Genomic DNA, 17,166 nt, shown 5'->3' with positions numbered 1-17,166 from the left:
GGAATTTCCATGTGTAGGTGGGAATGCATGAAATTCTCCGTTTGGTTTGGATACTCTTAAGCATGGCGATGGGTTTCCAAAAGTGTCAGACACCCGGTTGACAAAAAAAAATACTGTTCGGGGAGTCAATATAGAGTGGCGTGAATTATCACTAACTAGGTGGGGCACAAATGGGGTGTAGAATGTTTTTTTGTGTGATCGGTATGCAGATCGTCCTACTGTAAAAGAATGTTGAAGCCAAATTCATTCATGAGTGCAATCAAGGGAAATTGGGTTAATATCTGAGAATTAACAATATTAAAGAGTATATCGAAAGAACCCGACAATGGGTTAAATGCAATTGGCTCCAGTTTGGGGGAGTTAGCGACTGCACAGAAGCGAGCACAAATAATACGACTAATAATAATCCCCAATGTATTAATTATAAAAAGATGCTCAATAAGGAGGAAAGAGCAGGGAAGTAGGACCGATTGGGCAGCTCATCCAAAGAGCCAGTATAGACACAATGGGCCAAATGGCCTCCTTCAGTGCTGTAATATTCTAATATTCTAGATAAACGTTACATTAGGAGTCCTTATTTTTAAAATTGTTTCAGGTTAGGGACCTGAATGCAAAAAACGCAAAAGGTTTACAATTGATTGTTCTGATGCAGAAGTCGTTCTCTTTTTACTGCATTCGGGTCCAAGATGTTTCTGCCTTTTACGCTAATGTTTTCATATTAATTGTCCAGTTCAGTCTGTTATTTCATAGAATCACAGAATCCTACAGCACAAAAAGAGGCCATTCGGCCCATCGAGTTTGAGCGGCTCTTTGAAAAGAGCAATGTAATGTCAGTCCCACTCCCCAGCCCTTTCCCCATGACCCCGCAAACCCGTCCTCCTCAAATACCCATCCACCGCGTTTTCAAAAGTAGTTACCGAATCGGCCTCGACCGCCCTTTCAGGCAATGCGTTCCAGATTCGACCAACTCGCTGCGTGAAGAAATTTCTTCTCACCTCTCCTCTGCTTCTTTTAGAGACTATTTTGAATCTGTGACCTCAAGTCACCGACACACCCACCAGTGGAAACAGTTTTTCCCTTTCTAACCTATCAAATCCCCTCATGATTTTGAAGACCTCTATTAGGTCCTCGTAACCTTCTCTGCTTCAATGAGAATAATCCTAACCTCTCCAGCCTTTCCTCATAATCAGGGTCCCTCGTTCCTGGTACCATCCTCGTAAATCTCCTCTGCGCCCTTTCCAATGCCTTAACATCCTTCCTATAGTGCGGTGCCCAGAACTGGGCACAGTATTCTAACTGAGGCCTAACCAGTGTTTATATCGGTTAATCATAACCTCCTGACTCTTGTACTCTATGCCCCTATTTATAAAGCCTAGTATCCCATATGCCCTTTTTACAGCCTTATCTACCTGTCCTGCCACCTTCAATGATTCATTTACCTGCACCCCCAGGTCTCTCTGTTCTTTTACCCCCTTAAGATTGTATTACCAGTCTGTATTGCTCCCCTCATTCTTTCTACCAAAATGCATTACTTCGCATTTCTCCACATTGACACTCATCTGCCATGTGTCGCCCATTTTACCATTCTGTCTATGTCTTCCTGCAGTTGGCTGCTCTCCTTCTCACTGTTTCCCACCCTACCTAACTTTGTGTCATCTGCAAACTTGGAAATGGTGTTTGCTATACCCAAGTCCAGATCATTTATGTATATTAAGAAGAGCAGTGGTCTTAATACCGATCCCTGGGGGACGCCACTGTACACTTCCCTCCAGTCAGAAAAGCAACCGTTCACCACAACTCTCTGCTTTCTGTCTCCCAGTCGGTTCTGGATCCGCTGCCACTGTCCCTTTTATACCATGGGCTTCTATCTTTCTTACAAGTCTTTCATGTGGCACTTTGTCAAATGCCTTTTGAAAGTCCATATAAACTACATCAACTGCACTACCTTTATCCCCTCTCCGTTACCTCATCGAAAAATTCTATTAGATTTGTTAGACAAGATTTGCCTTTAACAAATCCGTGTTGGCTGTCCCTAATTAACCCATATTCTTCTAAGTGAAGATTTATTCTGTCCCGGATTATAGTCTCCAGGAGTTTCCCCACTACTGATGTTAGGCACTGGCCTGGAGTTCCCAGGTTTGTCCTTCTGTCCCTTTTTGTACAGTCTCCAGTCACATTGGCCACTCTCCAGTCCTCGGGCACCACTCCTGTGTCCAACGAAGATTGAAAAATTGTAGCCAAAGCCTCCGCTATTTGTACCGGTGCCTCCCATAGTAACCTCGGCTGCATCCCGTCCAGACCGGGCGACTTATCACCTTCAGCACAGTCAACCTTTTCAGTACTTCCTCTCTGTTTATACTTATCCTATCCATTTCCTCTCCCCTCTCCTCCGATACTGCGGCATTTGGTGCATCCACTTCTTTTGTGAAGACAGATGCAAAGTACTCATTCAGCACATCAGCCGTGCCCTCTGCCTCCACAATAAGATTTCCCACTCGGTCCTTAATTGGCCCCACCCTACTCTGGCCTTTTTGCTTTGATATGTTTGTAAAATACTTTAGAATTTCCTTTAATGTTACCCGCTAACCTTTTTTCGTATAATCTTTTAGCCCCTCTTATTTCCTTTTTAAACCTCTTCTGCACTTCCTATATTCGATTTGGTTGTCTTCTGTATCTTGGGTTTGACATTTGTCATACGCCTCCTTTTTCTGCTTCATTTTAGATACAATTACCTTTGTCATCCAGGGAGGATTGTTTTACCCGCCAATCTTTCTTTCCAATCCACCTTGGCTAGGTCCCTTTTTAACTCACTGAAATTTGCGCTCTTCCAGTTGAATATCTTCACCTTAAATGGTTCCTTGTCTCTTTCCATATGTACTCTGAACCTAATGATGTTATGATCACTATTGCCCAGATGCTCTCACATTGAAACCTGCTCCACTTGCCCTACTTGATTCCCCATAACTAGATCTAGCACTGCTTCCTTCCTTGTTGGGATGGAAACGTACTGATAGGAATATTTCCCCCTCCTTTCCCTTTGAGCTGTTGTTTTGTCAGTCTATGTTGGGATAATTAAAGTCCCCCATTGTCACGACTCTATTGGCCTTGCATCTGTCTGAGATCTGCTTGCAGATCTGCTCATCTATTTCCTTCCCACTATTTGGTGGTCTATAGTACACCCCTACCAGCGTAACAGCTCCTTTTTTGTTCCTTAACTCTAATCAGATAGATTCCGTTTTGGGGCCCTCCAGCACCTCAACCCTTTCCACGGCTTTAACCGTATCTTTGACTAACATTGCCACAGCCCCTCCTTTTTTTCCTTCCCTATCCCTCCTGAATACATTGTAGTCAGGAATATTCAGCTCCCATTCCTGTCCTTGTTTGAGCCAAGTCTCTGTTACTGCTACTACATTGTATCCCCCTATGACCACTTGAGCTGCAGCTCACCAATCTTGTTTGCTAAACCAGAAATGGTCCCAATGATCCAGAAACTTGAAGCCCTCTTTTCTGAACCATTTCTCCAGCCAAGCATTCATATGCTTGATCCTGCCATTCAGGTACTTATTTGCCCGAGGTACAGGGAGCAATCCAGAGATCGCCACCTTGGATGTTCGATTCTTTAGTATCTTCCCCAGATTTTGATATTGACCCTGAAGAGTCTCAGCCCTTTTTTACCAATATCATGGATCCCCACCTGGACCACCACTTCTGGATGTTCTCCTTCCCCCTGAAGAATTTTATCCACCCTTTCTGCGATGTCTAAGACTGTTGCACCAGGGAGGCAACATACCATCCTTGACTCCGGTCTTTAAGAGCTTTTAGAGCTGGGCTTTTAGACTTTGAAGAGAGATAGTGGTCTTAACTCCAAAGTGCATATATACTGTGAACCGCTCGGATGTTAATGTTTCTGTTTTCCTTAAAACCTGCGAGTGTTTTAGCTCTTAAACTCCACTGTAAGAAAGGCCAGTGAAGAAGTATGTTGGGAGGTCAGTAATGAGTGGTGGGTCAGTAATCAGGTCAGTTCAGACCAGTTGCACAAATTGGATCGAGGAGGAAAAAACATTTGTTGACTAGTAAGAGCCACACAAGTGGAAATGGAATCTTGAGGTGCAAGAGATAGGAGGATTGTGCTGTAAGAGCAGCCACTGAATAATTATCGTAACCCATTGAGCAACTCATAGCCTTCAGATTTCCAGTGAGTGTGATTAGAAAAAAAAATTGGTCACTCGATCCACGGCTGTTTGTGGGACACTGCTGTGTGCAATTGGCTGCTGCGTTTCACCCACAAAATACACAGTCAATCCATTTTACAGCAATAATAATGATCCTTGCATTTGATATAGCGCCTTATCAAGTCTTTGAGAGCTTCTCAAAGCGCTTCACAGTGTAAAGTGAATTAATTGACTGTATATTTTGTGGGTGAAATATATTCAATATATTTTGTGAAGCACTTTGAGACGTCTCAACGATGTGATAAATGCAAGGACAGTATTATTATTGATAGATTATGCTCACTAACCGGGAATCATGGCAATTGCAGCACAGGAGGCAAATCGGGCCACCGAGCTTCAACTAGTGCCAACTCCATCACTGAAGCCAGCTGCCCAAACCCCAATTCTCTGCTCCTTCCACCCTTTTTATATCGTCTTCAAATATTTATTCAATTCCCTTTTTNCCCTCCTTTTCACTATCTATATGCTCCCTCTTGGTGACATTATCCGCCGACACGGGGTCAATTTCCACAGTATGCGGATGACACCCAACTCTCGCTCCCGTGTCCTCTCCCGCAACAGGCTCTGCAATCCTATCATCCCCATCCTCGCCCGATTCCACCGGCTTCCCATCACACAGAGGATACAGTTCAAGATCCTGGTCCTCACCTTCAAAGCCCTCCGTGGCCTTGTTCGCTTTTACCTCTGCGATCTTCTAACCCCCTACCAACCTGCCCGCTCCCTCCGCTCAGCGGGCTCAGGCTTGCTTCACGGCCCCCGACTTGCCCACCCCACCATTGGCGGGAGGGCCTTCTGCCACTGCCCCCACCCTCTGGAACTCCACCCTGCAATCCCTCCGCCTCACCGCCTCCTTCAAGACCCGTCTCAAGAAAGTCGCAACAAAGATAACAATGTGTTGGAACAAGTGTTTCAATAAATATCTTGCAAAAATTCAGATTTGTTTCAAAATGCACCAATGCCCCTGATCGCACTCAAGGATCACCAGAAACCGAACACTGCACCATCGTAACTTCCTGAGGAGCCCATATAACGTACCAGGAATGTGCTAAATGCTCCCAATTCAATTTCAGTTACTGAGTCACTGTCTCTTCGGTTTCTATTCCTCCCTTTCTCCTTGGAAGCTATTTTGAAGTACTATGCCCCTGGGGGTGGGGGGGGGGTGGGGCGCGAGTGTAATGTGGGTTCTCCTTGGAGCTGAACTGGTGCCTGGCAGCGGAATTTCGGAATCGAGCCTCTGTGGCGGTCTTCAATCCGGGTCCGCAGTATTCCAGGGCACTCGCTGCTGATCACAGCACAGCCCATCCTGGCTCATGGGCAGGACCTGGAAGGGCAGACCAGTCACAGTGGGGGGGGCAGGGAATCCTCCCACCCAGCCCGTGTTAACCCTGGAAGCCAAAGCCCTAACGGTCCTCGCTGGACAATCAATGGGAAAGCTTGCCAGACAGAAGCTACTGATGTGTGTTTGGTGGGTGAGAGCAAAACCCACACAATACCCAATATGGCTATTATGCACAAGTGCATCTTAAGAGTCCGTGATGGGAGGCTATTTTACTGGTGTGATGGGCATTGCAGCTGACCCTTATCCTGACGTGTACAGACACACACGCATGCACACGCCTGCAGTCGTGCCAATCAAATCGAAAAAGTTTGCGTGACAGAGAAGTTGAGCAAACAGAGACAGAAGTAACACACCGGGAAGAGTCCTAACGTAGTTTTTACAATTAAACGTTCTGTTATTTCCACCCGTAGAATTTAGTAATGTGTATGTCTGTCTGTGTCAAGTTCTGAATGCACTACTTGACCTCCGGTCAGTTGGTCAGTCTCCCTCCAACAAGCGACTGGCTGGTTGGTCATTCACATCGTGGCTATTTCTGGGAAGTTTGCTATGCACAAATTAGCTGGCACATTTGCTTTCAGAGTGCAGCCACGACACTGCACATAAAATACTGCAAAGCTCTTTCAGACACTTTCCTGACGTGAAATCGCTCTGGGACACTACCCTCCGCGAGGGGTGTTATATATATATATATATATATATATGCAAGTTGTTGTGTTAAAATGCAGATACTCAGCAAGGATTGTTATTGTCACTGCATGTTGAGGAAATACCTTTTTTTAAAAAAAAATCCCTCTCTGGCTATGCCTTCGGTATATTGACTATTTTGCCTGTGAAACCTTTTTTGCTACATCATGAATTCCAATTTTAAAGAGACTATTGTTTCCAGGAATTTGGGCACTTTCCCAGGCGCAGAGCAATGCTACATAGTCAAAGGGTTTGATTAACAGCTTTTTTTTTCTAAACACGAAGTGCATAATTATCTGGATTGAGATTAAACTTTATAGGTTTGAGTTCCGGTCTAATTGATCAAATACTGTATGGAACATCATGTTTCCTGTGTTGCTGGTACCACGCAATGCTTCTAGGAAGCACAATAGACTGAAGCAACTGAGAGTGTAGGATAAGCTGGCATTTTGTTCATTGATCATAATTATTATTATAATAATAATCCTTTGATATAGCGCCTTATCACATCGTTGAGACGGCTGAAAGGGCTTCACAGAATATATTGTAAAATGGATTGACTGTTTATTTTGTGGGTGAAATTATAATCCTTGGATTTGATAAATAGCACCTTATCACATCATCAAGGTATCTCAAAGCACTGCACGTGATTTTTACTGTAAAGTGTAGTGACTGTATTTTGTAGACAAATGCAGTAGCCAGTTTGCACACAGCAAATCCAACAAACAGCCATAAAGCGATTTACCAATTTTACTTTCATTGCGTTAGCTTTTTGCAGAAGATATGTAAAGAAGCGCAGACACATTTGGGGTTGAAGAGTGGATTTTGGATGTTTTGAGGAGCTGATGTTTTTAGGAACTACCCAGTTCCTAAAAGGACCTTGATTTAGCTACCCAGTTCCTAAAAGGTCAGCACATGCAAGAGTTTTTAAAGGGTCATTTTTAACCTGATTTAAGCAGCAACTGTGCAATGCTCAGTGCAATGCAGTGCTCAGCCAGTTGAACGTGATGAAGATTAGTTCACAGAGCGGAGTCCTGTAGCTTAGTGGTTAGAGCACTCGCCTTACTCCTTAAGTTTCCTTAGTAAGTTTCCTTTCTCCACACACCTTTGTTTACCTAGCAGTAAGTATGAACCCAGTTGTTAGTCGATTGGCGGATCGCTTTTCTGGGGGTGATAATTCCTTCCAAAAAAATTGGTCACTCAATCCACAAGTGTTTGTGGGACACTGCTATGGCAAATTAACTGCCATGTTTCACCCACAAGGTAAACAGTCAATTCACATTACAGTATACCCTGTGAAGCACTTTTGAGACGTCTCGGAGACGAGATAAGGCGCTACATCAAATGCAAGGATTGTTATTATTACCATGCAAATCAGGCTTCACTCCACATTGCTGGCAGTCACGCAGTTTCCCCGCCAGTAATACAAACAAGACGGGGAGAAACCTGGCAGTACTTTTGTTCAGAGAGATGAAGTAGGTGGGGATCCTGAACAGACCCGTTGTGCGAGCTTTGCAGTCTTTTTGGTTCAACTTCCCCGTGTCGAATAACATTTCTAACCTGTTCCTCTGCTTTGTGTTTGTAATGTTAGACAGGACAAATTAAAAGTTCACATGAGGAAGCACACAGGGGAGAAGCCCTACACGTGTCTGGAGTGCGGAGCCGCCTTCGCCCACAACTACGACCTGAAGAATCACATGCGCGTTCACACCGGTCTACGCCCTTACCAGTGTGACAGCTGTTTCAAGACCTTTGTCCGCTCGGACCATCTTCACAGGCACCTTAAAAAGGACGGCTGCAACGGCACCCCCTCCACAAGGGGACGTAAGCCTCGGGTGAGGGACATCGCTATGTCAGTGTCTGGAACCTCAAGCGACCCTGGTTGCAGAGAGGCCGACACGGAAGGGGCGATTGACGCAAGCATGGAGCTGGAAGACAATGGCAACCCAAAGCACTTTGAAGATCCATCCCAAGAAGATTGTTTCAAGATTTTGGAGAACGACGAGCCTGAAAGGCTGAATGTAGATGAGGATTTGATCAATGTTAGCAAACAGGAGCTGTGCAAAAGCTAAACCAAATCATGGAAAAGTGTGGGTGGGGGGGGCAGGGGGTCGGGGAGGGGGAGAGAAGCGGGGGCAGGGGAAAAAGGGGCACAAACCTTCTATTAGTAGTTCCTCATCCTTTTTAAATGGAAATGGGCGAGAAGGAATTTTTTTTCTACTTTAATGTCAGAAATTGCTTGGTAGTCCAGTTGCTAGACTTCTTGTTTTACACAGTTTAGACAAAGGAAATCACTGCTAGAATCTTAAGGAGTTGACCAATTCTGTGCTTCTCAGGCACAGACACTCCTGAGTATTGATGCACATAACGCAGACCCTTGGTTGTCTATTGAGTTGGGGGGAGGTCTGGGGGCTGAAGGGGATTGTTCTGCAGTACAAAGTCAGATGCTTGCTGACTCCATGAAGTGATAAATGTATTGACGGACAAGCGGGATACAGGTACTAACCCAACCATCGCCACGGAAACTCAAATTGATGTTGGTCAACTACTAATTTTAATTAGGAGGCAATGTTCAATTATGTTTTTTTTTAAATTCATAGTTTGGTGCAAAGTTGCTTTTATTTTCTATGTACAGAACCTATTCACAGCTAAATACAGTACAAAATGCAGGGCAGAAAAAGATTGATTACAGCAAACCGCAAATTCCGTAGAATTTTAAGTCGATATAGTTTCAGATTCAGGTTGAATAATATTTTTTTTAAAAAAACACAACCTTTTTTGCTGTTTTCTTGCAGACTGGTTGCGTAAACCTAATGATTGAGCTGTTTTCGAAAGAGAGTTTACTTCGCATAGAGCGCGCGTGTGTGTGTGTGTGCGTGCGTGTGTGCGTGTGGCACTCGTGAGTTTGAAAAGATTCAGGAGCGAGACGGTATGGGAAGGGCGAACACCTTTTCAGGTTAGCAATAAATTTGGAAGGCATGGCACTTTTATACAGAGGGTTCAGTCCATAACTTGACCAGGATTCTCTGTAAAAATGTTTACAAATGATATCCCTAATCAATCAAATATGGAGAAAGGGAAAAGGGTGAGAAAACTACTAATTTTGTATCATAATTATATAGACCCTCTAAGCTCATTGCACTTATAGGCCAGAGTAGGTTTGGGCTGCAATTGTACAAGGCTCTTACCCAATGTTGATCATTTTAGTCCATATGTGACTGTACGGGGAAGGAGCGAGCTGGAGAAATCACTGCTGGGAGCCTTAACGTATGTGGATTACAGTTTTGTTGTAAATTATGGATTTGTTCCCTGGTAGCAAAATCCATCAACTCCCACCTACAGACAACTTAGCCAGGTGCGCTGTGCTGTTGTGAGGAAGGATGGAAGCCAGGAGGAGAAAAACCTTCATTCCAAATCAATAGTGAGTACTTTTTGTCAGGCAACCCGTAGCACACAGTAGTCTTGTCTCACGTCCTTCATTTGCAGTTAACTACCATGGGTCAGGTTCTAACAAATCCTCTTGCTTGACGTAAAATCCTAGGTACATTTTGACCTTAAACGGGGAACACCCGGGTATGAAATGTCTGGTCATTACCCACTTCCCTCTTCGTAATACATTGTACCTTTGGGGGGAGGTGGGGGGGGATGTCAGATTGCTATAATTAGTCCAGTCTGTGTTTAAAGAACCGCCAAGCTCACGCCTTGAGTAACCTCTGCTGCCATCTGACTTGGTGCGTGCTGTGGAACATCAGAGACGTTCGGCTCGGCCTGAAATTGTACTTCCACTCCTCCAGACTAGATTGTCCAAAGCTACTGAACCATTGCACAATCTTGTCTGGGAGAGTCCGCCGTCCACTCTTTGACAGCAGGCGTTTTATTTTTCGGAGATCGGTAGACATTTAGAAGACAGCCGAAACATACTATATCAAAGCTCTGTATATCAGGCAACACTATGCTTAGAGTTGAAACCAAGGTGGAGACTAAAGTTCCCACTCTCTCCACGTGCTATCCAAGGAATAGCTTCCCTTCTACAGTACATCTGCCTATTACAGCCATGTCAGGAATCTTAACCCACACACCACAATATCCTCACCAGCTGGAGCTGTGTGCCTGTCACCTCCATCCATTCCCATTCCCATATGGAGAATCATAACAACATTGGATGCATCTCTCTGGCTAACAAGTCCTAGTGTGGGTGTGTAAATAATATATATTTCGCTTAAAAAAAAATTTTATTTAACGGAACGACCTTCTTTTTGATAACTGTGGGGCAAGATGTGTGTTTTGGCGCTGTGCGGAAAGGGGCAGAAATGGGAGCTTAGAGGGTAAATAAAGCAGATGAGATACCACTACAGATAACATTTTACCACATTCCTTATTTTTTGCACTAAAAAAGAAATCTTCAACGTGCGCAAACAGGCACCATTCGAGAGAGAGAGAGAGAGAGAGAATACATTGTTATTGTACGTGTCTGGTTAATTGAGTAGTTCAAAGTCAAAATACCGATTCAGTCAGGTGGAAAAAAAAATATATATAAAACCTATATATTATATCAAATGTGTGTTCAGAGGAGTGATGTATTACACACATCATAAGCCCTCGTTTTGGGAATTGTACAAAAACATTTTAATATATATAAATAATGGTTTCTCTATTAAATATGATTTCTCTATTGTAGAGGGAGCTGTAAGAAATACCCTCACTGGAGGAGGTGGGTGTGTCGGAGAGTATGCCAGAGAGAAGGCTCGTGTATTTGTGCAGATTGTTAACTTCTCGTATCCAATCGATGAATGTGATAAAGTGTTGTTTAAATTGAACGTCAGAGACTTGGAAATCTCATGAAACACAACATTAGCCCAACGTGTAGATTGTGAGAGGTTGGGAGAGTTGGAGAGTAAGATTCTCCACCAAACTTAAGACTTCTGTAGGAAGGTATTGGTTAGCTTAATCTGGACTTTTACACAACCCAGTCACTGACCTTATTGAAACCAATTATTTTCAATCTCATCCACTGGCGCTTGGCTGTGCTTTTACGCAGAGGAGAATTGGGTCAATAGGTTTCAAAGGTCTCATCATGTCGGCTTGATTGGGGAAGGGGAACTTTTTCACAACCACTTTGTGCTTCAAAAAGAGCTGTTTCTACCATCCCCAACCCACTCACCCCTCCCCTTTATTTATATACCCCTTTATTTAAATTTTCTTCCATTTCTCGAGTCTGTCACTGTGGTCCAATACCACACTTCCTCTTTCGTTCCCTCTACATCCTGTTTATTAGAGTTACATTTTGCCTCTTGTTGAATCAAACTCTCCCATTAACCAGCTCTTTCACACCCTTGGTCATCAGATCGGCAGGATCCAGTTGTTGAAATTCGAGCACATGTTAGTCAGTCCAGTGGATTTCTCATCCTTTTTCTCATCACTTCCCTCCCTCTGCCCCCCCCCCCCCCCCCCCCCACAAAGTCGCTGTAACCATGTACCATTCAACTGTACGGCAAGTGAAATCGGAGTGTAACTTACATATCTGGGAACGTATGTGTGTAACGGCTCACTTCACAGTACATCTCTTTTCTCCCCTTTATCTCCGGGAATCAACTTCCTTCCAAAATCCACCAGTGGCGATTCCACATCATGTGCAAAGTGCTTGAGGAGTGGCTTGAGAAGCAGTGAGACCAGGAGGAACCAGAGCTGATTTGAACTCAGCAACACACTCCTGGAGTGTTTGTGGGTGTGTTTTTTTTTAAAAAAAATATTGTGTCGCTTCCTCCTCCCATCTTTTGCAGGACGATCTGGGATGTGGATTTTCTTTTTACTAATCCTATTTAAAGGCAGTCAGCCATCAGGAACCATACTTGTGATGGGGAGGTGGTGGCGGGGGAGAGAGAGGGGGGAGACAGCACATTATCGTCCCATCTACGAGTGGGAGATTAAAATGAGAAGCGTAGCACCCTACAGAGGCCAGACCCAAATCCCAGTAACTGACACAATATCAATCAAGTGTGGCCCAAAAAATTTCCTTTTAAGACAAATACAGTCAGTGTTTGATTAGAACACATCAGCAATTTGGTTCGTTGCTTCCCATTAGATTGATTGTAAAGAACATAATCGATACGATTTTGCCCTGTTAGGGCTGTTCAAGGTTTTCCAGAATTATACAAAAACAGCAATTTGCATTTGTTATAAAATGCTTATCAAATAAAGGCAACATTTTTATTTTAAAAAAATCTCGATACACCTGTGTGTTTAAAAAAAAACAACTCCTTTGAAGGATGAGATCATAATCTGTGACTTGTGACCTTGTAAATCATTACTTTTTAACTTTTTTTAAACATATTCTTGGACTCCTCATACAGTACTCAGAAGTAGGCAGCCCAGTGGGATAGACCAGCTGATTTTGATGAGGTGAAATTCTCTTCTGTCCGTGGCTGAAAGGTTATTTCCAATGCTTTTCTAAATTGTGATATAAATTTAGGTTCCGTCCACCTTGGGACTGGGGTGCGGTTAAAAGGACCACATGCCCCTCCTCACACACACACACCACACACACACACAAATACACAATACACCACTTCACAAAAACCCTCTAGAAAGGGCTTTGATGCTATAGGCACATTATCAAATGCAAGACTTATTATTCCAAAGTGGAGTATTTAAAAATTCTAATTAATTTGACTACTATTATGATAGTTGATGGGATGTTGCTGCCATATTTGCCTATATAACAACATTCACTTCACGTCTTTTAATCAATATTACTTTGCAAAGGCCTTCGAAACACTTGTGTGTAAAAGACGCTATCTAAACTCAAGTTATTTGCTTGTTACCATTATATCTTAAGAGTACTGTATGAAATGAGATTGCACCAAACACTAAAATGTGGGTTACAATCGCAATTACGACCCTAATTACACATACCAAAATCATCCTATATTAAGCAACATTCCATCCGTGTAGCCAACAACTCGCCCCGTATGGACCAAGTGGACAAAACCTTGAAGGTTCAAACAAAAAACATTTTAATTCCAAATGGTGTTGAGCAGGTTACATTGGTTGACGAGTATTTCACAGCTGAAGGTGGTTGCCTTAAATGACCAAGTTCAGAACTAAATGCACTTTTTAAAACGTCCAAAGATCCTGCATTCGGCCGCAGTAGCGACCTTCGCATGAGGAAAGCAATCGAATGGGAACAACGTGAATTAGTTTAGTGGGACATTACACACTGGTGCATCCAGGTGCCAACTGCCGTGGGGGGCAAAATTTCAAGAATCTAGCTTTACCCCATCAATTTAGTCGTAAGGAGCTTCCTACAGAAAACGGACCCCCAAATTAAGACTGCGCTCAAGAATTTGCTACATTCTGCACACTCCTAAATACTCAGAACTGGAGTAAATCTAAACCCAGGTGGAATCCCCCTCTCCCCCCCCCCCCCACCCGTTATCTTCACCTATGGGTGGGAATGTCAGGATGTTTCTCTAAAAGGACGACTTTTTAAACTTTTAATGAATCGCGTTTTGCACCAAAAAAACAAGATTGGCTTCAATACAAATCCGTATTATATCATGTTAAAGATTGGCCTTACTGATGTAAAGTTTCCTTCCCCCTCCCCCATGTCATGCCCAGTGGCTGAGTATCAATCAGCAGTTTGCCAGATACAGATTTTGACGTTGGATCTGGAACCTTGGCTGCCGATAAATTGGTCCTTGACTTTGGAGTGTCATCCGCTATTTGGTTAGGGTGGATTACTTGGCTGATTTTCTCTCTCTCTCTCTCTCTCCCTCTCTCTTTCCTCCTGACCCTGTTGCATTGAGGCCAAACATTTCGTGTAAAAAAAATTCTTGTGTGAGTATTTCCTGTACTCTTTCTTCCCACAGCCTGGATGAGATTGGGTAACCTGGCACAGAACTTGCGATCGAACCTGGGGCGGCCGTGCTCGCTGAGCCTTAAAAGGGATTCCTTTTTTTTAAAAAAAAAGATATATATTTTGATTCTTTCCCTTCCAAAATCAAGCGTGGCTTTAAAGATGACTGGCATGATTTGGGGAAGCTAAACAGGTTTCTGACGGCTCGCTTCCCAACGTTTATATTATACCGACTCAATATGATCAGCTAACATTGGATCGGACGGCATTGCTGTTGTGTTTCATGAGTTTCCATTTCCGCCCCCCCAACCCCCCTCCCCAGAAAAATGAACCAACGCTTGGCACGTGAATACAGGAGCCTTTAGACATTAAGTGTGACATCTCATGTAAAATTCATCGTTGATCAAGCACAGAGGAAACATTCCATACTTTATGCATCGTCTCAAGGTAGGGAGGGAGAGAGAGGGAGAAAACGAGTGATTATTCTAATTGCACATTGGACTATCGGTAAATGTTATTGTAACTGAGAACCACTAAATCAATCAGCATAGTCCAAAATACTTAGTTTTATACTGAAAAGAAAATCCAAAGAAATCGAGTACTGTTATGCATATACTTGTACACTTTGAATTTTTCTGCCCATTTTTTTTTAAAAAGGGTTTGTTTGTTTGCAAGGGTTTTTTTTTNCTTCCTCTCTTTTTAAAAACAAAAGTTCACATTTCATTTCAGTGCACACTGAAAACTCCTTTTGAATTTTACTAAAAAAAAAAAGAAAGTTCCTACGGGAAGAGTTTAATTTTTTTAAAAAGACATATACACGCACATACATAAATACATACATGTACATGTTAAAGTCTAAAGAAGCAGAATAGGGCATGTGAAGATTAAAGGAATTTACTCTACACAACTGGCAGCTTGGGAATGTTTTGGGAATTATATTTATAATGCGCTTCGGAATACAAGCAGGGCTGTGGAAATCTATTGCAATCTCTTCTGCCAGTTCTTGATGTCTGGTTCCTCTGACCATTCCAGGGTAGGACTGGGACGGAGGGGGTGAAATTCTAAATAAAAATAAAAAATCTCTCAAGTGTAATATATATTTTTTTGGTTTTTAAATGTTTTTAAATTGCATTAATTTTTAGCGAAAGTAGAGTAACGTTATTTATCACTTATTCATGAATATGGTGTTGAACCCTTTAAAAGGGCCTGAGTATAAAGTATAAAGTTTTGTGTTTGTTTTTTCTCCCTATTCTTCCCCCCTCCCACATACCACTCCTCAGCTAAGATGGGAAGCTCTGAAGTTCCACCCAGTGCCTATAACAACCTGCAAAGGAAAGAGCTCTCTTTCAGCCAGTGTTGCTTTTCTCTCCTCTCCTTCCCCCCCCCCCCCCCCCCCCACCTCCATAATGTCATGGCTAAAATGGACACCTACCTTGTGGTCTGAAACCCAGGAGCCTGTTCTCTTACCCCCCCCACCCCAGCCCCCCACATACCTCGCCTGAGCCACATCGCCTACACACAGCATTCGCTGTGTTTACTACACAAAATAAGACTCCGAAACCATCCCGATATGATAAGCTTCACTTGCCAATAAAGCCTTCGAGGCAATTGCGTTTCAAATCAGACAATAACTTCCCAAGGTCAGTGTGTGTTTGACCCCACTCTTACATTGGCAACACTATGGAGTTTTTTTATATAGACAGTAAGACAGTATATAAGAAAAAAGCCACTCACCACAGCTGTAAGATGTACTAAACAGCTGTGAGGGGTTTGAGATACCTGTTCCGAGACGAGGATGGATCTGAGTGACCCATTCCTACCTTCAGTCCAAAACGGCCCCTGACTCTTTATCAAATTCTGTGCTGTATAATTCTATGCTTCTAAACATCATTCAAGATTGTGAGATGCCATTGGCGCCTGATCTCTGTGCTCATTGACAGCCTCGGTTACCTGGAATGTTGCGTTTTCAATTACGTTCTCTCGTTGACTCATTCCTCGTGTTTCAGTTTTCAATGTTAAGTTCAAGATTTCAAGTTCAATAAGAATTTTCCTTCTTTATTTATTTTTCCTTTTTTTTTAAGAGAGAGAGAGACTGCCCCAGACTTTCGGCTGGTCTCCCAATGTCACCCTCTTTCTCCTCCTCTCTCCCAACCCCAACCCTCCCCCCCCCCCCCCCCACCCCCCCCAATGTGCACAGACCTCGAGAACTGGGCAGGACCTAGCCTTGGTAGTTTATTCTGTATTTGCTTGCTGTGGCTGAAAGATGTAATGCCTTACTGTTATAATTTTGTAATGACTGCTGTACTGTAACGGATGAGGGGTATTTTCTCAGGTTTCTATCATCGGGTGGGGGGGGGCGGGTGGGATCCAGGGTTTGAAATTTGCTCGTCGTAAATTTACAAGTGTGTTTTGTTGTTGATCGCATCCTCAAAAAGACATCAGTTTGACAACAAGATGATCTGTGTTCGTTCGCTTGTTTCAGTTTAATGGGATTCTTCCAAAGCCTGAACTGAGGTTGGGAAGCAGGGCCACTAAACCAGTCTTTCTTAACTTTTCTCTTTGTTTTTTCTTCTCGTGATGGCTCGCTTGCGGTTGTGAAAAATGCCTAGACTGTAGGCCTCACTGATATCTCTCCCATTTGAGATGATAACTGGGCTAAGACATAGCCTGGGTTATCATCTGTGCGATCAGATCAGTGCTCGAGTAGAGAGGAAGTAGATCTATGAAGAAAAGTTTTAGGGTTCATTTTAAGGCAGTTTTAAATAACATTTTAGACTGATGTCGGCTTAAGTACTCATTGGATACCAAACCTTTCTCTTCGAATTAATCCAACATCTCGAAAAAGTGATAAGGCGCCATATCAAATGCAAGGATTGTTATTATTATTTAAATCCTCACCGGTCAGGAGCAGAACACGATAAAGGCCTTATCTCACCACCGATGGCTTTTCAGTTCAGCACTGCTCAAATAAAAAGGCAATTCTTTGTATTATAACTATCTCCCTCCCCCCCCCCCCTCCGATCTTCAAGAAGTTATAATAACGTCTCCCTTATAGT

General features: G+C 43.2%; 1 protein-coding gene across 3 annotated transcripts in view; it reads left to right on the top strand.

Annotated features, from left to right (window-relative positions):
• Nucleotides 1-8,364, top strand: part of LOC103183531 (zinc finger and BTB domain-containing protein 7A) — a 62,361-nt gene extending 53,997 nt beyond the window's left edge. For all 3 annotated transcript variants that reach the window (XM_042342681.1, XM_042342680.1, XM_007901081.2), the window contains exon 4: nt 7,847-8,364. In XM_042342681.1, coding sequence (XP_042198615.1) covers nt 7,847-8,327 — 481 coding nt within the window. In that variant the 3' untranslated portion in view covers nt 8,328-8,364. The remainder of the gene's footprint in view (nt 1-7,846) is intronic.
• Nucleotides 8,365-17,166: the final 8,802 nt, after the last annotated feature.

The sequence above is a fragment of the Callorhinchus milii genome, unplaced genomic scaffold, assembly GCF_018977255.1.
Source record: "Callorhinchus milii isolate IMCB2004 unplaced genomic scaffold, IMCB_Cmil_1.0 Scaffold21, whole genome shotgun sequence".
In the NCBI taxonomy this organism is placed as follows: Eukaryota; Metazoa; Chordata; class Chondrichthyes; order Chimaeriformes; family Callorhinchidae; genus Callorhinchus; species Callorhinchus milii.
Note: the sequence above shows the minus strand (reverse complement) of the source record. Positions and strands in the feature narration are given on the sequence as shown.